This window comes from Macrotis lagotis, chromosome 5 (assembly GCF_037893015.1).
Source record: "Macrotis lagotis isolate mMagLag1 chromosome 5, bilby.v1.9.chrom.fasta, whole genome shotgun sequence".
NCBI classification, from domain to species: Eukaryota; Metazoa; Chordata; class Mammalia; order Peramelemorphia; family Peramelidae; genus Macrotis; species Macrotis lagotis.
The window spans coordinates 18,295,278-18,317,370 of record NC_133662.1 but is presented as its reverse complement, the minus strand read 5'-3'; the positions used below and the strand labels follow the sequence as shown (position 1 = coordinate 18,317,370).

At 37.3% G+C, this 22,093-nt stretch overlaps 2 protein-coding genes across 4 annotated transcripts in view; both read left to right on the top strand.

Moving 5' to 3' along the window:
• MED20 (mediator complex subunit 20) overlaps positions 1–1,534 on the top strand; it is a 126,339-nt gene extending 124,805 nt beyond the window's left edge. Inside the window, exon 5 of the mRNA XM_074236931.1 lies at positions 1,448–1,534. The gene's annotated coding sequence lies outside the window, so the exon portion shown is untranslated. The remainder of the gene's footprint in view (positions 1–1,447) is intronic.
• On the top strand, positions 1,507–22,087 carry USP49 (ubiquitin specific peptidase 49). 3 transcript variants are annotated; one of them, XM_074236914.1, is made up of 6 exons: positions 1,507–1,595; positions 4,135–5,542; positions 7,130–7,334; positions 13,054–13,162; positions 13,671–13,876; positions 15,238–22,087. In XM_074236914.1, the coding sequence occupies exons 2-6, from the start codon at positions 4,163–4,165 to the stop codon at positions 15,426–15,428; spliced, it is 2,091 nt and encodes a 696-aa protein (XP_074093015.1). In that variant the 5' UTR covers positions 1,507–1,595; positions 4,135–4,162; the 3' UTR covers positions 15,429–22,087. The 3 variants fall into 3 exon arrangements, with proteins under 3 accessions (XP_074093015.1, XP_074093017.1, XP_074093016.1); XM_074236916.1 differs by having other exon boundaries at positions 13,671–13,725; positions 15,238–15,367; XM_074236915.1 differs by lacking the exon at positions 1,507–1,595 and adding an exon at positions 3,039–3,126.
• Positions 22,088–22,093: the final 6 nt, after the last annotated feature.

The window sequence follows — 22,093 nt, the reverse complement described above, 5'->3', positions numbered from 1 at the left end:
GTGATACCACATAATTAATATTCTTTTATATGAATTAAGTTTGTCAGCATGTTACCATAGTGTCTTTTTTCCAAGCCACAGTTGATGCCACTGGGTCTTACTAAGACTGACTACTCCAGCTCCCTAATGTAACAACCTCTTAGACGAAACTGACAAGAAGTGTGTATGGGGGGTGAGGGAGAATGGGGGATGGAAGCCTCCTTTAAGTAGAGCCCTTCTTTCATTCTAAGGATACATTTAAAAATTAAGACTGCTAGAAAATTTAATAGTGGGTTAGAATTAGCCAAATAAAAGACAAATCAAAATTTCAAATTATAACTTTTTAAAGGTGATTATGGTTGTTCATTTATTTCATATGGAGATTTTAAAAATCTATTAATCAAAACAAAAGATAATCTAAAAAGATTTAGTGATCTTTTAGAATATTAATTTGCTAGTACCACATATTTCAAGTTAATCCAAATATGTTAGGTTATTTTTGTTATTGAATTAAACATAAGGCATTTTAAAAGCATAAGTTAGTTTTTATGCATCAGAAGTTTATTCTTCTCTACTTTTCCTGCCCCCTGCACCCTTCAGATCTATTCAGGGTATATATGGCATATAACAATTTTTAGTTAATCTTCTTAACATCTTAAAACTGTTACAGGGCATCTCTTATCCTTCCTTAATTACAGTGTAATCATGGCCCTCATAAGCTGACATTGTGTTTGGGGTTTCCTTCTGGGTCATACATACCTCTGCATTTGTTTAAGCTGAAGACAAAGGGGCTTGTTGTGGTTTTGGGGAATCTAAATGAAAAGCTGTACATTTCACATGTGTAAAAATGGACTCCACTTTTTGTCAGTGAGTGTTATACCATGTTTTGAAATAGAGTATATGCGAGAGGTGAGTGAATGAATTGCTGATTTTCAAAAAAATCATTGTTTCTTTTTTCATTTCTTAGATTAAAGTCAGTTGTTTTTCTCCTCATTTCTATGTTGATCAAAGATTATTCTCATCATTCTCGAGGGATTTCCATTTTGTAATGAAATAGCAAATATAGAGCTTAGTTATCAGCATCAAATTTACACCTTCCATCTCCCCTCCTCCTCCCAAAGCTCTGTTTGACTCAAATCTGAGTGGTGCAGTACACAACATCCCTGAGTTTTTCCTGTGTGAATTTTATGCCATGTGGCAGGTTAATCATTTACCACAAACAGACTTATAATGAGTGGGAAAGGATGTGCAGGAAAATATGACTGTGATCCATAGATTTTTATATATAATAGAAAGTAAAATTAGAAAAAAAGAAATTTCAGTGTGCCCTTTTTACTTTACACATCCATCAGAATGTAAGGTGATTTTGTATTTTTACTAATCTAGTTCTGTTTTTCTTTAAGAAAAAATAGTAATGTTCAAGGTGTTACAATCTTGCATAACTCACCAAACTATTCTTTTTCTGTAGAGTTTTGAAGCTGTGCTGTGTTTCATGTGATAAAGATCTCAGTACCAATTAAATTCCTGAAGACCTGCCAGATCCTATTGGCTAAAATGGGGATTTGCCAAGCCCCAGATTCTGAGTTACAAAGAAGAGGCAATACAAATATGACTCAGTGAGTACTGAATCATCAGGAAAAGAGAGAAGCAAAAGATTCTGAATGAATAAAAGATAATTCATTCTGACCTGTTTGTAGGAAAGAATTTGACAAGTAAAATTTCTTATTTGATTTCTTTGAAAGCTTGAGTACCTGTAAAAGAAATGAGATTAATGTTTACAGATCATGAATATGAAAGACATGAAGATTAACTCTGAAGTTTTCAGACTCCTGATTTTCTTTTGCTTTTGTCTTTTTTTTTAGTTTAGTGAATGAGTTTTGATGATCATTTTAAATGTTATATATATATATACAGTCAGCCTCTGAACTGTACTGTTTATTGGTGATAAGCACACAAATAAATATTTTCCAACTACTTTCAGTCATATTATTCTTTTTAGTTTGAGTAAGTCTAAACCTGAAGCTCAGCAAACTTCACAGTCTTAACAGGAATAATGTTTCATTACTGTGGTATACATGTAATAAGTTAGAATATTTTTGAGAGATAGCTTTGATCTTAAACTTCAATCTTGACAGGCCTGAACATTTACACTGAGAAAAATTCTAGAGGTTATAATTTTAGTTAAGTTGAAACATAATATAAATGATTTAAGAAAATTTGTAGTATATCGATGAAACTAAGTATATGAAGACTGAAAATGGATGTTTTATGGAAATTTAAAGAGAAACAGTGAGTTTGAATTTTTAATTTATTCATGCCCCTCTAAGCATCTGAGTCAGTAATAAAAGTGTAATAAAAAATGTAATAAAAAAATGTGGCAACAATCTATGGGCTACATGTAGAAGAGATAGCAGTAGGGAGTAAGTGGCCATCTCATAACTATGCAATCTATCAGCAGGGCTGACCTGAAATATGGGACAGCAGAGAGGGTAACCAGAGGTGCTAACTAGAGAGAATACAGAATTAGACATAGTTTCTTCTTTTTTAAACCAAGTTCCCCACCAGGAATGAAAAAGAGAGAGAGAGAGCTTTTCTGGAAAATGAAGGGGGAAAAGGAAGAAAGTACCCTGGGATATGAGTAGAAATCACTCATAGGATATTTTATTTGCAAAATCTCTTTTCTGTTATCTTAAATGATGACTTTATTCTCTTTGTAATTCTCAAAAGTAGTTTTGTACATTTACCCAGGATGATTTTTTTAAAGTAGTTCTGTGATAAAAAATAAAAACTGGTATGACTATGATAAAAACTCAGACTTCCAAAGCAATAATATCTACCACCTTGACATTTGTATAGCCCCTTTAATTTTCATGTCCATTAGCTGGAAGACTTGCATTGACCCTAGCCTTCTCTAAATAGCTTACAAACGGACAATTTATTTGAGCAATTGGACTCGTCCCATTTTCCTTGAGCTAATCTCATATCTCCCCTGCCCCTTCTTTTACACAGAATATATTCTTTGCAACAAGACATGAAAATTTTACCTTGACTATGATTGACAGCCTGCCACAAAGAAGAGCATGATTCTTTGAATTCTGTGAATTGGACTTTAGAAAGAACGAACCATAAAGTTTGCTTCTCTTTGAGGTTTTCCTCTAAAAGATTCCTTTCGTTACTATTTTCATGACTTATGTAGAATACTTTAGAACCAGCATTTAATATTTTCTTTAAGAATTTTCCCCACTGAAAATTGTATATGGAGTACCTCTTGTGTGTCTTCTGGCTCCCCTTTTTCTACACTTATGGCACTTTTCACCCAACCAGGAGAACAGAAATGAGATAAAAAGGATTTCACCAGTTCAGTAATCATTCAGATTTCTAGTGGTTTATATGAATCATAGGCACAGGACAATATGATGGTGATCTCCATATCTTTTCTCTCTCTCTCTCTCTCTCTCTCTCTCTCTTTTTTTTTTTTAGCAAGGCAAATGGGGTTAAGTGTCTTGTCCAAGGCCACACAGCCAGGTAATTATTAAGTGTCTGAGACCAGATTTGAACCCAGGTACTCTTGACTCCAAGGCCGGTGCTTTATCCACTACACCACCTAGCCGCCCCTTCTCCATATCTTTTCTAAAGAACATGGTGGACCTGATAAATCATTCCTCTAGACTTATGAATCAACTGGACTTTTCAAAAACTAAAATAAGCAATTGAATTATAATTTTAAAATTGAGCCAAAGGAATGGTTTCCCTATTGTATCTTAATATTTTTTTATTTATTAAAAAATATTTTTATTTAAGGGTAAGTGACTTGCCCAAGGTTCAAACAGCTAAGTAATTATTAAATATCTGAGGCTGGATTTGAACTCAGGTCCTCCTGATTCCAGGGTCATTGTACCACCTAGCTTCCCTCTTAATTATCTTTTTTGAGTGATCTTAATCTCTTCACCATCATGCTGATATCATGTGGTAGGTTTATTGGTCTTTCAGGAACTTTATTTTTATAATGACTAAGAATGATAGATCAGTGGATACTTTTATTACAAAGATCCTTCCCCCCCAAAAAAAAAAATCACACTACAAAATTAGTAACACTGAGCACTTTTTTTTTTCTTTTTCTCTCCTCCACCCCCCACACCTTTTCCCCTCTCTCAGATTAAAGGAGTGGAGACTTCTATAAGACATGGATAGATGCAAACATGTAGGGCGGTTACGACTCGCCCAGGACCATTCTATCCTGAATCCTCAGAAGTGGCACTGCATGCAGTGTAACACCACAGAGTCTGTCTGGGCCTGTCTGAAGTGCTCTCATGTGGCCTGTGGAAGATACATTGAGGAACATGCATTTAAACACTTCGAAGAAACCAGACACCCATTGGCCATGGAAGTCAATGATCTCTATGTGTTCTGTTACCTTTGTGAAGACTATGTTTTGAATGATAACCCTGAAGGGGATCTGAAACTTCTCAGAAGTACTCTCTCAGCAATTAGGAGCCAAAAGCAGGATCTGTCTGTGAGGAGTGGTAGGATGCTACGGTCAATGGCTTCAGGAGAGGTTATGTTCCAACCTCAGCAGGCTCCTCAGGGACAGCCCCAGATGTTGACAGCACTGTGGCACCGGCGCCAGTGTCTGCTGGCTAAAGCGCTGAGGATCTGGTTTGAAAAGAGCACCAGAGGTCAACAGAAACTGGAGCAAAGAAAGCAAATAGAAAAATTAGAGAAGAAGAAAGAGGCTGCCAGGCAGCGGAGGCAAGAGATGAAGCGTCGTCTCCTTGAGGAGCTGGCTAACACCCCCCCCAGGAAAAGTGCAAGATTACTTTCTCATGTTCACCAAGCAAATTTGATTCCCAGGAAGTTCAGAGAGATTGCAAGTTCCCCTACCTCAAGAAGAGTGCAGAGCAGCAAATTCAAGCCGTTTTATTCCATCCGGCGTAAGCCAATGGTGACTCCTGGTGTAACAGGTCTGCGGAACCTGGGCAACACCTGTTACATGAACTCTATCCTTCAAGTGCTTAGTCACCTCCAGAAGTTTAGAGAATGTTTTTTGACCCTTGACCTCTGTGAAACAGAAGAACTACTTGCCAAAACAGCCAATGGAAAGTCTCAGATGTCAGGTAAATTGGCAAATGGATCTGCTAATGATGAATCAGCAAGAAATGACAGAATTGAGCCATGCAGTAGGCAGGGCTTACCCACCGGCTTGAATGGTGGCTCCTCCATAAATAGGAGCTTAGAATTAATACAGCCTAAGGAGCCAAGTTCAAAGCACATTTCTCTCTGTCATGAACTACATACTCTCTTCCGTGTTATGTGGTCTGGGAAATGGGCTCTGGTATCTCCATTTGCCATGCTCCATTCAGTTTGGAGCTTGATTCCTGCCTTTCGGGGCTATGACCAGCAAGATGCTCAAGAGTTTCTCTGTGAGCTACTGGATAAAGTCCAGCAGGAGCTGGAATCAGAGGGAACCAAGCGTCGGATCCTCATCCCCTTCTCCCAGAGAAAACTCACCAAGCAGGTTCTGAAGGTGGTGAATACAATATTTCATGGGCAGTTGCTCAGTCAGGTAGGTGGGTTTCTTCATTCCCTCCACCCTGACACTGGTCAGCACTAGGTACAGACTCTTGGGTAAGTTAATATAATGAGGAAAGATCTGAGGTTCATTTTAATAGTGTTGTATAGATTGTGAATGTGGTAAACCAATATACTGTCTTAATGAAAACTTCCACTGTATCTTTTTGACTCATTGTTATGTCACTTGCCATCTCACTAACTTTTAAACAGATTAACATGTCAGCATGTTTGTTATTATGTTAACACTTCAGGAGATCTATGATCTCTGCTACTGCCAGATGCAATCCATCCATTCCATATAATCCTCTACAGTTCTTTTCCATCTTTTCCTACACACCTCTCAAGGAATCTATCACACACACACTAGCTGCATCCATATGCCCTCATTAAAAAATATTTTGTACATTTAGGCTTTCCATCTCTGATTCTTATTAGGCTTTCTATCTCTGATTCTTATTACATAATCTGTCATATTTTATTTAGAAGTGTCCACAGATGGCATGTGCCCATCTTTGGCATATTTTAGGAAGTGATGCAGACTTTTTTAGGAGTCCTGGTCCCAAAGTGTCAGGGAAAAGAAGCTCTTTACTATTCCACTTGTCTTAATTTTTCATGATAGTTATATATGATCATAATCACAATCTGATAAAGAGCTATGACAAACTAGCCATTTTTCTCAACTAAGGATTTAGAAGAATTCCCAGAGTAATGAGCAAATAAATAATATTCCTTATGTGTAATACGTATGATTTTTAAAATAAATTAATGATACTTTGAAGGTTAAAAATAAAAGCATAGCAGTAAACGTAAAGAAAGTTTAGGGACTTTAAAGTATACTTCAGTTTGCATGTAGGCTTAATATATTAAAATATTTATAAAAAATAAGGTTACTTGGTATTTTAATAATATATTTTCCCATGAGAATTTTTTAAAAATTTCCTTGTGCCAAGCACTGGGCTAGACTCTAAGGAAAAAGATCCTGATAAGTAAGAAATGATTCCTTTCATTAAAGAGTCTACTATCTGAGTTGAAATGCAAGATCTTTGGATAGTTTACTTGAATTTACCTAAAATTGGGATTTTTAAATTGCTGCTTCTGTACTTTAGTAAGTCTTTCCTTTGCAGATGTAGAAGACTATGAATGTGGAGCATATTATACTATCAGATTTGACCAATGTATTTGTTATGAAAAGACTTTTTTTTTTATTATTTGCTTTAAGGGACTGCTCACTGGGATAAACTCAGGAATGAAGTTGACATAAAAATAAAAGATACTAACACTAGAATTTTCTGTGTGCCAAAACATCATATATGTGACTGTGACTAACATGTGAATAAATCATTAGACATTTGTCATTGCACTTTTACGGTATAGAGTAGTATTACATGCTTCAGTAGTATTACATGCTACCAGCCATTTATGGCAGAAATGCCTATCAGAGAAATATGATCAACTTTTAGTCATTAAAAAAAAACAACTTAGTTTGAGACAATGTAATTAAGTGACTTTCTTAAGGTATGAGCAGATGTCAGATACAAGAGAGTAATATAATCTGCATATAAACCTTTTACTCTTCTAGGTTACATGTATAACATGCAATTACAAATCTAATACCATTGAACCCTTCTGGGATTTGTCCCTTGAATTCCCTGAACGCTATCATTGCATAGAAAAGGGGATTATCCCTTTCAATCAGACTGAATGCATGCTGACAGAGATGTTGGCCAAATTCACAGAGACGGAGGCCCTGGAAGGGAGGATCTACGCGTGTGACCAGTGTAACAGTAAGTGACATGTTCTGAGTTGGGGAAGTAGCACTTGGAAAGTTGAAATGAAGTGATAATTATGTGTGGGACAAATGCCACTTATATAAATTTTGGAGATCTCTCAAGGTATGAAGAGAAAACTTTGTTTCTCGAGGAATGGGCCACAATCAATTACAGAGATTGAGGCAGAAGCAAAAGGCCCAAGAATCACATTTATCCTTACTCCATTCCCGCCCCCTACTGACCCACAATCTAGACCCACAAACTAATTTAGGGAATAGAGCATAAAATTCAAAACAAAACCAGATTATCTCTTCAGCCCCAAGAATTGAATGGTCATCTGGACTTCAACAGATAAGGTGGGGTCAGTTGACTCTTCACCAATATCCCAGAAGCTTCTTTGTTAAGGGAGGGGCATATATTTAACTATTCTCCAATCTATAATATTCTACTGAAGAAATCTCAGACTTTATTCCACTCAGTTATGCCCTCAAAAGTAAACTGTTGATATAATGAGATAATGAAATGGTACCAAAAACTTTGTCACACTTCATGAGATTTTTTAACTTTTTTTCTCATTTTATTAAAGACAAATTCATGAGCCTTATAAAACTTAAAAAAAAAAATAGAAGTGTTTCTTCTTGTAATATTCTCCCCTAGGCTTCACTAGATTCTTCAAGGAGTAAAGACTTGGTTAATACTAGTTTGCATGTATCCAGCCCTTTTAGTTTTGCAAAGGCTTTACATATTAAGTGCTATTATTATTCTCATTTTACAAATGAGGAAACTGAGACAAAGGTTAAGTACTTTGCCTGGGGTCATCCAGTTAAAATATCTGAGGCTTGATTTGAATTCAGCCCTTCCTGAATGCAAGGCAGCACTCTGTCCACTATACTCTTAAGTTTTGTTCAAATATTTATTTTTCCTCTTTTAAAAAATATTATTACAGAGGATTCCCTAAGTAGGATGGAGTGGGGGAGAGGAGGGAAATTAAGGTAATAAAAAATGAAAGGAAAAAAGTAACAGCTCATTTATTACCATAGACACTCAAGGCTTTAGGACTCTATTGAAATTCTAAGACATGGTAAATTAGTATCTCTTAATTAACCTAAGATCAGATTTCTGGTATAATCATTTCTAGAGATGACTTCAGAAAAGGGATATAGGTGTTGTAGAGCCTAGCAAAGTAAGAGCTTCCTTTTAAATATGTGGGGCATGAAGGAAGTTAAGGCAATTAAGAAATTGAAATGAAAAGTAAAGGTTTTGAAAACTGACTTATTTTCTAAGATTGTGTTCTGAATTGGATTTTTAAGTGAAATTTGTTATACAGGATTTTAAGGGCCTACACACGTACCAGTTAAGACAATCCTCCTAAGCAGATAGCATGTCAAGTTCATGTTTGGAAAAAGAAAAAATTTTAAAATAACATTGTAGGAAGACCTGAAAATAGATTTGTTAAGGCAAGTTTAAACTACTAAATTTCCTATTTTGATGCTATTTTTTAAATTTTTTAGGGGCGGCTAGGTGGCGCAGTAGATTAAAGCACCAGCCCTGGAGTCAGGAGTACCTGGGTTCAAATCTGGTCTCAGACACTTAATAATTACCTAGCTGTGTGGCCTTGGGCAAGCCACTTAACTCCATTTGCCTTGCAAAAACCTAAAAAAAATTTTTAATGAATGGGACAAATAATGTACTTTAAAGAATTAGGGGAGGGGCAGCTAGGTGGTGGGGTGGATAGAGTCCTGGAGTCAGGAGTACCTGGGTTCAAATTGGGTCTCAGACACTTAAAAATAATAATAATAATAATGGCCTTGGGCAAGCCACTTAACCCCATTTGCCTTGAGAAAACCTAAAAAAAAAAAAGAATTAGAGAAAAAGTCACATAACTCTCCCTATTTCTCTTTATTTGTGAAAAACATTTATTCTTACAGAACACACATTATATTTATTCATACTGAATTGAGGAGGCAGATGAGTTAAAAGTGACCGAGATTGGAGCAACAACGTCTGGCTGCTTTCTTTTAGAAAAGTGAATCACAATACTTTGAGGAAGAGAGGAGGCATAGAACAGATTTCTTGATGGTTTAATTTAGTCACATTTACATACGTTGGACATATGTATTAGGGCATGCCAGTTTTCGTTATTTTCTTGATAACTGAACAAAAAACACAGGGAAGAAAAACCCAAGGAAAGTTGCATTGATCTCTTAGTTTGGGGTCATCCATAAATGCCAATGTTCTACTTTCATCTAACTGTATATCATAATAAAAGGCACCTAGAACTGATATATTTTGACTTAATCTGAATTTCTTCTTGTGATTGAATTAAATCTTATTTTAGGTAAACAAAGACTAGTTTTTGATTGATAAGTTGCCACTGAGTTTATTGTTGCCACTGCGTGTAATGTTCCTTTCCAGGGTTCCTAGGCAGAGCAGCAGCTTTTAATTTTTCAGATTTGAAATTCTCTGGGTAATAAGATTGCAAACAAGACCACATGGCTGGTTGATGTCAGCCCATTTATACCTCCATCCCTTATCCCTTCTACTATTATTGCCTATCATAACAAAGGCATTTCTTTCAGCTCCTATGTTCTGCTGCTGTCTGCAATAAGATTAACAGCAGCTCACTAGCTTTGGTATCAAACAGCTTGTGATAAGTCATCTGGTTATAATTTTCTATATTTGGTGTGGTACAGAAATGCTGGACTCTGCAGATATGAAGACCCACTATATCAGCAACTCAGACAATCAGGGGGTGGCATGGGGAACCACCCACTAACTTCACATCATCCCCCATACATATATTTAATTAAAATAGTTACAGCAGCCATCAGTGAATATTTACAGAGATGACTTCTGAGGGAAAGTTAAGATGCCCTTAGTTCCATGTCTTATCTCCCAAAGTATTGCAATGCATCTACCTACATGATCCAGCAACTTTGCATGCCCCATGTGGTATTTGAATATCAGTTCTGCTTTGGATCTGGTCACTCTCAGTTAGTCTGCCAGCCTTACCTTGCATTTCCAGCAGGGTTTTTTGTCTGGAAGGGGGGTTGGGGGGAATGGTTGTGAGATCAAGTACAGCACCTACAGAACTGTCCATGTTACAGACAAACTATGGTGAAGATATTATTTAAATACTTTTTAAAAAATTCTTATTTTCCCCTCTTTGCTATTAACCCCAAATTGAATTTTTTCTGCATCTTATTTCATTTAGGGGTGGCTAGGTAGTGCAGTGGATAGAGCACTGGCCCTGGAGTCAGGAGTACTGGCCTCAGACACTTAATTACCTAGCTGTGTGGCCTTGGGCGAGCCACTTAACCCCATTTCCTTGCAAAAAAAAAAAAAAAGAATTTCATCTTATTTCATTTATACACAAGAGCCTCAGTGGAAAAACTTTTCTCAGAAGACACTTTGTGAAACCACTGTAAAGCCCACACTCTTATAGGGGCCTGTACTTTCAGCTTGTGTCCAAGGCATACCTTCCAATTATCATCTGATTAACATTATAAAATCAGTTTCATGAAATTTTACTTCAGATGAAACTATGTTATTGCAGCTGCTATTTTCACAGCAAGGTTGTTAGAATTAGTTTTTTCACAGTTCCACACCTATGTTCTCTAGTATAGGGAACTGTCCCCAAGGAAATTCCCAACGCAGATTGAAAGTTATTCTGAAACTTGTGCTTAGAGTCCTAATAGGTTAAGTTGCAGGTTACAGTACTTATAGTTGTTGTTTTTAGGTGAGAATTTTTTTTTTGAATTTTACAATTTATCCCCTAATCTTGCTTCCCTCCCCCATAACCCCACAGAAGGTAGTTTGATAGTCTTTACATTGTTTCCATGCTATACACTGATCAAAACTGAATGCATTGAGAGAGAAATCATATCCGTAAGGAAAAAATAAAATATGAGAGCAAAATTACACATTTTTTTAAAATTAAAGGTAATAGTCTTTGGTCATTGTTTAAACCTCCACATTCTTTATTTGGATACAGATGGTATTCTCCATCACAGATACCCTAAAACTGTCCCTGATTGCTACACGAATGAAATGAGCAAATCCATTATAAGATTGATCATCAACCCCATGTTGCTGTTATGATGTACAATCTGGTTCTGCTCATCATGCTCAGCATCAATTCATGCAAATCCTTCCAGGCTTCTCTGAATTCCTATCCCTCTTGTTTTCTAATAGAACAGTAGTGTTCCATAACATACATATACCACACTTTGTTCAGCCATTCCCCAATTGATGGACAGTGGGTCAATTTCTAATTTCTTTGCCACCACAAACAGAGCTGCTATGAATTATTTTGTAGAAGTGATGTCTTTACCCTTTTTCATGATCTCTTCAGGGTATAGAGCCAGTAGTGATATTGCTGGATCAAAGGGTAATGCACATTTTTTTTATTGCCCTTTGGATGTAATTTCAAATTGCTCTCCAGAAGGGATGGATGACTTCACAGCTCCACCAACAATGTATCAGTGTCCCAGATTTCCCACATTCCAACATTGATCATTGTCCTTTCTGGTCATATTAGCCAGTCTGAAAGGTGTGAGGTGGGGTACTTCAAAGATGCTTTAATTTGCATTTCTCTAATCAGTAAAGGTTTAGAATAATTTTTCATGACTATGGATTGCTTTGATTTCTTCATCTGTAAATTGCCCCCTGCATATCCTTTGACCATTTGTCAGTTGGGGAATGGCTTGTTTTTTTTATAAACTCATTTCTCTATACATTTTAGAAATGAGTTCAAGGGGAGGATTTTTACTCAAAACTTCTTGTCTCTGAGGCTAACTTTCTATTTACTACCACACACTACACTATTGTGTAGTCAAAATGTGAACTATTGAAAACTCAAAAGTGGTCTTTATGAATACCTAATACCACTCAATTTATAATACCACTCAATTCTTGAGACTAGCTACCGTATATAAATATGACCTCCAGCAAGCATTTGCCAGGGACTAAGGGACTAAAGTTCCCAGAGATATGCTGGAAGTAGAGAGGGGAAAATGATTTTTCTCCACAAGAATCCTAATGGAGAGCTTCAGTGAAATTCTCTGAGATGTTTGGACAATATTCCTCTCCTTTCTCCTAAACTAAATCCCCTCCCTCTCCTTTAAAATGAACTCATTATTAGGTGTATATTTTCTACTACAATTTATCAAAACGCTTCTACACCTTAGTAGGTTGTTTAATTGGCAGTATCTAAAATAATGATCATTTTGTGACCAACTTTTTCAGGGTAGTCCCTGTACAGAAGTCATCATTTGGGCTTAAAACCTCTCCAACATATTGTAGGATCTTCCCCAGCTTATGATCTGCTGACATAACTTTTGATGACCTATCTCCTAGTAGGCTTAATTTCAATGCAAGGATAAAATAATAACCATATCTGTTCATTGTATGTGCATTTCATTGTAGTAAAATTTTATTTTATATAGTCCCAGTACATAATATTCATAATATATATTCATGTATTTATTGTTGCTATGATAGTTCAAAAGACAAAATTTTCATGTAGAAATTCCCTCAAGTACATCATATTACAGTGACATTCTTTGGTATCTCACTTTATAAATCCATGTTACCAGGAGAGTATTCTTTTGTAGTTACAGATGTGCTGACACTAGAAAATTTAAAAAAAATTAGAAGGACAAGATATGACCCCTTTCCTAACAAAATGCTGATTCAGTAAACAACTTGTTTTTTCTCTGCCCCAACCATTTAGGCAGACGACGTAAATCTTCTCCCAAGCCCCTGGTTCTGAGTGAAGCTAGAAAGCAGTTAATGATCTACAGACTACCTCAGGTCCTTCGGCTGCACCTTAAACGATTCAGGTGAGCATTTCTTAGGAGTCACAGGTGCTGGCAAGCAATAGGAAGCCTTGCTTTGGGATGGTAGTAAGTTAAGCCAAGGGTTTTTAGGGTTGAAGAGGGAAAATGGCCCTTTGAGATACTTGGACTCTCTCTGGAGTTCGAGATAAATTGAACATCTACAGTGAATCAGTGTTGATGCACACAGTAGGGGACTTACATATCTGCTCCCTTAGCTCTACTACTTTTGGTTTGTATACCCAAAGGTTCTATGGAAATGGTTAGGTTTTATGTGGAACCATCTCCAGGATAGAATGAGACAGGAACTTCATAGTAGATAAAGACTGGAGTGGGAAGGGATGAAGGTTTAACAAAAGAATAAATAGTTTAGGGATTTCTGTCTACAAAGCATATTTTTATACATTGATTAATCTATCCTCATAGTGTGTGTGTGTGTTTAAGAATTTTATAGATGAGAATACACGTAGGAGAAAAGCTAAATATTTTACATATATACACATCCCTCTTCTAGGTGGTCTGGACGTAATCACCGTGAGAAGATTGGGGTCCATGTCGTCTTTGACCAGGTATTAACCATGGAACCTTACTGCTGCAGGGACACACTCTCGTCTCTTGACAAAGAGACCTTTGCCTATGACCTCTCCGCAGTGGTGATGCATCATGGGAAAGGGTTTGGCTCAGGACACTACACAGCATATTGCTACAACACAGAGGGAGGTGCGTGTATCTTTTTCCAGGGTATGGACACCATAAATTGTCAGTGTGTTCAAACTATATGTGCTTTCTTTGCCATTCAGTCCTATATAGTAGTGCAGATCTCTAGCTCTCTGTAAGAGGAAGATCAAAGCCATTAAAATCTAATGGATAAAGTCAGAAGATTTGAATTTCGGATCTGGTTCTTCTACTGACCCACCAAGACCATTCAGTCTTCCCATCAGAAATGGGGAAATGAAACTATCAAAGGATATAGGAATCACAGGCTTGTGGAATGTCAGAACTAGAAGAATTTAAAGAGATCTAGTAGAGTTTATAGAATAGGGAACTGAGACAGAAAGATGAAGTAACCAGCTCAACCAAACTCATATGGCAGTTGAGTGTTAGAATCCAAAACTTGATCACAGGCCTAACTAACCCAAGCCTGTTGTTCTTTCAACTCTTAACATTCTGCTTTGATCTCCCTTTTTATGGTATGTTCTGTTTCTAAAGGTATATACTGATTAATTTCTTAACTATTTAGAGAAAAAAAGATGATGAATAATATTTTTTTTAACTCTTGACCTTTTACAAGAATAGTCTGCTCCCCTCCACAAGTCTATAAGACAATAAAGAACAATAAAAAGTAAAATGAAAAAATGTAAATGTTATTTTTCATATCAGCCTATTTTAGGTGTTTTTGTTTTTTGCAAGGCAATGGGGTTAAGTGACTTGCCTGAGGTCACACAGCTAGGTAATTTGAAAGTGTCTGGGGCTGGATTTGAACCCGGGACCTCCTGACTCCAGGGCAGGGCTGGTGCTCTATTCACTGTGCCACCTAGCTGCCCCCATATCAGCCTATTTTAAATCACCAAATCTGTCAGACATTTGAATATAAAAACAAATGATTGGGAACCCCCTGAACGGTAGAAAGAATAACAAAGTTTAATCTCAGCAAATTCTAGTTCTCAGTATTCAACCAATTCTTGATGATTCCTGACAATTACCTTGATGGATTGTCCAAGATCCTTTGCACCCTCTTTCTTCCTTTCAACAACTCCCCTCCTGTCCTTGGCTATTTCACCACCTGTTAAAAATTTTCTCCAGAGCAGGAAGAAGAGAAAGGATGGAACTTAATTCATTTGGTTCTTTGTGAGAAGCATTGCTATTATTAATTTTGATGGGGAAGAAGGTTGACAATAATTAAAACTAAATTTTCAAAGTCTCTTGGTTGTTTTATTCATCTGTCTTCAGTAGAGAGATTCAAGAGTTGGTTATCTTCAAAATTATTCTACTCTTTCCCTTTATCTTGTGATCTCAGCTGCTTCTTTTGAAAGCAGGAAAGCTGGATAGTAATTCTCTTTCTTTCCCTTTTGGTTTCCTAGGTTTTTGGGTCCACTGTAACGACTCCAAGCTGAATGTATGTAGTGTCGAGGAAGTGTGCAAAACCCAGGCCTACATCCTTTTTTATACTCAAAGAACAGTTCAGGGCAATGCAGGAATCTCTGAAACCCAACTCCAAGCTCAGGTGCGGTCCAGCAACAGTGATGAGGAAAGAAGATTGACATTCCCCTGAAGGGATCATGGCCTGTTTTTGAAAACATCGGTGTCCATACATCCTTCCTCCTTGTAGGACTTAAGGCTGACTGAAGTAACAGATTTGCCACACTCTGGGGTCAAGAGTAGTTGTCAGGCTATTAAGTCCTGTTACAAAAATTTGTAGTCAGTTTCTTTTTAATGTATTTGGATATTCCCCACCTCCATAAAACAGAACAAAAGGAACAGCCTCTTCACTCATTATCCTTTATCAACTTCTCTCCGTTACAACAGGGATCCTGGTATAGGGAGATAAATGTAAAATGATGTCAACAAGGAGAGAAGCCTTGACCTCTCTCCTTTATGCCTTTTTGTCCCTCCTAACCAGTACAAACCAGCACCATAAGTAGATACAATCCCAGCTAATAGTTATTCCCAGGTTAGGAGTCCTGGATTTGAGCCAATTGCCTTATCAGCCAGGGTAGTTGAGTAGTTTGCAGTTTTAAGGATTTGACTCTGACAGGGGATTTGGATAGATGAGTGTGAGGCACTTGTCAATCCAGGATAAATACTTGGCTGGGGGGAAAGTGCAATTGTGCACTAAACGGGGAAAAAAGAAAAAGCAAACCACATGTGGAGTGCCCAATTTTTAATGTTTAAAAAAAAAATTGTCAACTCTAGGAAGACACACTGAACTTTTGGATGGGTAATCAAGATCTCAACATGAAGTAAAAGCAGTCCTAACACATTGCTCATTTGTGCACCACTTTTGAGCTGCCTTTTGCTTTACTTAAGCAGCAGAGAGGGCAGCTCCCATAGGAATGCAAGATCAGTAAAGGCCATCCACTGCACTGTACTCCTTACCTCATTACTAGAGCTCAAGTCTCATTGCTGTAAAATTAAATCCTGGGCCTGAGATGTCTGTCCATCCTTGAGTCAGCCATGTATCCTAGGCTTCCCAGAAAGGTCATTAGAAAGAGAGATGCCAAATGGTTTTCACCATGTTTCATAGAAGTCCAACTCGCAGAGAGTCAGAAGCACAAAAATCATGGGCCTCCATACACTTGGAATTTTGTATCATCTTGAGGAGTGGCAGTTTCTCAGCAACCTGTTCCCACTATGAATGCGTAGCTTGCTGCTTCTGGACCTGGCCAGATCCCTCTCGAATTTCTTGGAAATTCAAGATCATTTAGAACTATATACATACATATATATATATATATATATATATATATATATATTCACACACACACACACACACACACACACACACACACACACACACACACACACACATATACTACCTGTCAGAGAATTAAAAGCTGATGTGACCCAGGTGCTGGTGAAAGTACCTTACTCTTTAAATTGGATCTGTAGCAAAAATTGTAATGAAACTTCACATATAGACCTTAAATGCGAATGTACTATAATTAACCAGCCACCACTTACCTTCTGAGCCCTTTGGCTGTGGCAACCCTATTGAAAGTTATTTGCAAACCATAACAGCATTATAGCTGTTGCTGCAGTGAGTGAAGCCTCAGCTTATCAGTATGAATGCTCATCTTTTGACTGAGTATATCACATTGTTTGAATTCAGGTAGAGGTACAGCTGTCATTTGAATGGAGTAAGTGTTGGATTTGGGGAGGAGAAAAGTTGGGAGGGAGGGAGAAGGAAGAAGCTGAAGAAAGAGGGTCGTTTTCAGCCATGCTGATGAATCAGATTTCCCAAGCAGATCTGTGGCATTTGCTGTTGACCTCTTTTGAGATGGCTTCTCCCAAATGACCTACCAAACAGCACTAAGACGAGGAGACTTTACAGACAAAGGATGGCTTACCCTGGTAGGGAAGGGAGTAACTATACTTTGAATTAAACTTGCTTTCTCCAACACTGTGAGGTTTCTGTAATATTTAGCTTTTATTTGGAAGCGATAGCGTATAGCATTTTTTATGCTGTTTGGTTTATATTGTCTCCTGCAGGCTTCTTTATATAAGCTTTGCCCAGGGCTCAATCTCTGCTGTACACTGTTTTAAAGTGTCACAGCTGCCAGGGCCACCAGAGGAGGGTTCTGATGTGGAGTTAAGCTCTCAAGGCCTAAATAATCAACACAATTGGGAAAAATGTTTCTCGTGGTGACGGCAAAACCCATTTACCCCAAGAGCTAAGGATAGTAAACCTGTTAAAAGGAAAATAAGAATTGTGCCTCATCTTTCACTGAATCCTTTATTATTCTAGAATTGTAGAAATTAAAAGATAGAACAAAGAGTACCCTGGTCAATCCAGGGGGGAAATTGTTTTCAAAAGATAAAAAGAAACACAATGTGATAGGTTAATACAAATGCTCAAATTTAATTTAAAAAATAGTTTTATACCAAATAATTATAAGGAGTGTTAAGCTGATTAAAGAAGTGTTAAGTAAATGCTTAACTTGGCCAAGCACCAATAGATCAAAATGATTTTAAGAAAAACTTTTTAAAAATTAGATGATATAAACATTAGAACTAACCCCTGAAGTACCGTTTCAGGCAGGGCAGGGGTTTTATGAGACCAAGTCAGCATTGGAAGCTAAATAAGAGCGGACTTTGAGCTGAAATTTTGAAAATAGGGCTTCCTTCCCACTGGATGAATCAGTCCAATTTTAAAGCTAAAATGAAATGTTTTAATTTATGCATATCTTAGACATAGACAAGTCTTAGTTGCATCTTGCTTCTTAACATTAGAAAAGGTTGAGAACCAAGTTAAGACTTGTAAAATCTAATCCAAGTTTTATTAACTGAAACCTCATGGACCACTTTGCTCCAAAAATTGAGTTAAGTGATTCATTAAATCTCATTCCCAAAACACTTGCTACTTGGCCAGTTCATTTACTTTACACTATGATCTGCTTTCCCAGGTGAAGGCATCCTGGCCCCAAAAAGGTGTTTTACCTCAAACTAGTTTGACCTTGATATTTTTTCACCCCGAGGTGAACATGTGTGCTAATGTATTGTTATTCAACAATTAACCCTGCAGCCAAGAACTGAAGCCCTTATAAAACAGGCAGAGCCCTTTGCCAGCTTAGATTCAGCCCCCCTCAGGGTAGGCGGCAGTGCCACACTGTAAATTTCCAGATGTCTCAAAATGTCAAAAATAAAATTGGAAACTGTAGAAGTGTTAATGTGTCCTATGGACTCGATAGCAGAGTTTATTTTTGTTTTGAATGGCAAGACTTGAGTCAATAATTGTAAAAAAGTTCCCTACTCTGGTTAAGCTTAGGTCCAGCCAAGTAAGTATAAGATCAGGCCATCTAGGGCTGACTGGCACAATGGGTTTTCTTTGCCCCAACTGGGCTCCTGTGTAAACTCAAGCAGAGTTTTGACAAATAGTCACATGAGAACTTTTTGGTGGGTGGGTAGGTAGGAATAAGGCCAGAGCAGGGGGTTGGGGGGGCAGGGAATTTGCTTTATTGATAAAGCTTTGTGAACTAATTTTATACAATTCATGAAATTTGGTGCCTTGTACCTAGTTATGATTTGCATGGGATATGAGATTTAAGGAAAGGATCTCATCAGTCAAGTGACAAAGGAGTTTGTGTGGTTTTTCAAGAACTTTTATTATCACTTTTTCTTTTTTAACATTTCATATGTGTGAATGCAAATTGTTCTTACCAGCAGTTCCCAACTTGATGAATTTTATTGTTATATGTCCAAAATCTTTGTATTTGTGATTATTCAAAGACAGACTCTTCCCCTCTTCCTCCTTACTAGTCTGTGGCAGTTGATAACTCAGGCCTTTTCTAATCAGGTTGGATTTACCCCCTTCCCAAATATATACTATCTTTCTTAGAAGACTTGTGTTCGAAAGTCCATTGTGGGAGGAGTTAAGAGTACAAACTTTTAGAAAAGGCCTTTCAGTTCTAACAATGACAGTACTGTTTAAACAGTTAAAAGCAATGCAAAATTGGTTCCTCCTGAAATGAAGCAAGTGTGGACTGAAGTTCTTTGAAGATTTCCAAACAGCAATGTAATAAACACAACAATCCTCACATGTGAATGTTAGAATTATCATGTAGGCCCATTTAATGGGACAGCTCAACATTCTCTTCACATTCACCCCTTTCTATCCCCTAAATCCCTTGGAGAAGATAACCACAAACAGACCTAGTAGTGTGTTCAGTAGAAAAACCAGCTGGGAAAGGTGAAAGGAGTCTGGTAACCTTCCATTAGACAGCCTTTGGTCTGTTAATTTAAATCCTGATCAGTAATACTAACACTGGATATGTGAGGCATTCCATGAGATGATTTTTAAATACCTCATCTTCTAAAATTCACTTGACAATTTGTATTTTGTCAGTTTTGTGAAGATGGTGTCTTAGAGCTTTCCTGGCAGTTTTCCACAAACCTACACAGTGGATGACTTTTGATTGTTTAAAATGATTTTAAGTTTCTAAATAGGTTTACATATTAAAATGCAGAATTTGCCCTCTAGCACAGGTCTTTTGACTTCAACCATCTTGTATAACATTACTGAGGCACTTTAAAACTTTACATGTGCTTGTAGCTACAATTCAATCACAAAGGGGTGATTTTTTTGCTTTCTTTTGCTAGCTCTATCTTGGATCTAAGAAAAACATTTTCCACGTTAATATCCAAGGGTCATTAAGACAGCATATTTTTTACTAGCATGAGTCACAGCCTTGCTAAGACTTAAGGGATATTTACTATGAGTTCTTCAGCTCGGGGTAAAAAGAGGTATACAGACAGTAACCGCAAATTTTTTTTTCAAGGCAATGGGGTTAAGTGGCTTGCCCAAGGCAGCACAGCTAGGTAATTATTAAGTGTCTGAGGTCGGATTTGAACTCGGGTACTCCTGACTCCAGGGCTGGTGCTCCATCCACTGCACCACCTAGCCACCCAGTAACAGCAAAATATTGACAATTGGATAGGAAATAGAAACCACCATTTCCAAAAAATGATGGAAACCACTTGGTTCCCTTTTGGAATTTGCTGGTTCTTTAGTTGTACTGGCACAAAGTTTCTAAAGACCAGTTTTTATACAGAACCTTCCCAACCTGCACTGTTGAAAATAAGTACAAATTGCCCTCAATTTTTAAAAAATCTTAATATTAAGGAGCTGTTGAGAATAAATTTTAACTCATCTGAATGTGGAACTTTTATTTTGTAGTGTCTTAAGAACTTTTATTGAATTTTGATTTAATATCAAATTTACTCACAGCTCTGACTAGATCTTTAGTTATTTTAAGTAAGCATTGGCTTTTGGGTTAAAAATTTTCTTTTAAGAGCCATGTGTTGGTTGTTATTCCTTTAAGACTGGGTCATACTATTGCCTAGAATCCCTGCTTTCACTACTGCCAGATGTTTGGTCTCATCTATTGTAATGCTTACTCATTTTAACAATGCTTTGTGGATATGAACTCAGGACATCCCTGTCTTCCCCCACTCCATCCCACCTCCAACTAACCCAGAGAGCCTGTTGAACTTCTTGCTTAAACCATATTCCTATTAATCTATTAGATTCATGGTTTCCTGTAAGCAGATTTTCTGCTGCAAGGGACCCTGGAGATCTGACAAAATCTGACATACCCATGAGGCCCAGGACTACATAAGTAGCAGTAACAGAGTCTTCCTGTTCTCAGTAAAGTACCTTTGGGATAGCCCTATTGGGATTTGCCTTGAAAGGACTTGGGAAGAAAATTGTGTCCATCTGGTTCACTTTAAACCAAGTGGCAGGATTAGGAATCTTGACAATGAATAAAGGAAAAACTATAGTCTGCCTTCTCAAAGCAATTTATATTTCATGAGGGCACGCTATAGAATGCATTTCATACCACATGACAGATACTTCATAAGTGCAGAATTAAAAGCATCCCCACTCATTAAGTGCTTCAGGAGACTCAGTTTCACAACCTACTGTGGTTCAAAGAACTGAAAGGAAAAAAATTTGAATAACTACAGCAGAATGCAAATTTCAGAGCCAAGGACTTCCAAAATATGATCTATAATGAAAGGAGCTATTTCCAAATTAAAGCATAGTTGAACCCAGGTCAGTATTGTAATTGGTTAAATTGAGCTAATTCACCCAGCCTGTTTTCTACAGGGGTCTGTATAGGGCCTGGATTCTTTTTTCTAACTTGTCTTAAATGACTTTAAGACTGCAATTGAAGTGGTATGTACACTTCATTTTTAAGCAATGGAAGATTCTCCCTTATTCACAGTTCTCTAAACCAACTCCTTGCATTTATAAAGAAGCTTGAGGGTCATTTCCATGCACAATATTGAGACAACAGTAACTTTGCCTCCCCATTGGTCTCATGCCACACATATCTTCTCTGCCCTCACCCTCCAGACGTGAACCACATTCCAGCAAATGTCCTGGTGGCAACTCTAAACCTGCCTAAAGCACTAAAATGCTATGCAACACCAACCTGGCATCCCATGCCTGCCCAACATTTATGTTGTTGTTCAAAGAGTGTCATCCCACCATTATCAACAAAAGTTTTTGGTGGTTACAGTTTGCCTGATCTGGATTTTTTTAGTTTTGTTTTTCCCTTTAAGCAGTTGACAAGTCCTCTCATAACCCATGATGGGGGTCTGTTCTGTTTTGGATGTTAAATATGAATCATGTTTTTATGATTTTTGTAAATCTTTACTCTTTTTACACCTTGTTTTTGTAAGATGAAATTTCTTATTAAAAGAATAAAATCCCTG

Bases quoted from the DNA above. Each gene is read 5' to 3' on its own strand.
- USP49 (XM_074236914.1), top strand. From the start codon at position 4,163: ATGGATAGATGCAAACATGTAGGGCGGTTACGACTCGCCCAGGACCAT. The intron at 5,543-7,129 runs GTAGGTGGGTTT...TTACTCTTCTAG, and splicing joins ATGGGCAGTTGCTCAGTCAG to GTTACATGTATAACATGCAA. The intron at 13,163-13,670 runs GTGAGCATTTCT...TCCCTCTTCTAG, and splicing joins CTGCACCTTAAACGATTCAG to GTGGTCTGGACGTAATCACC.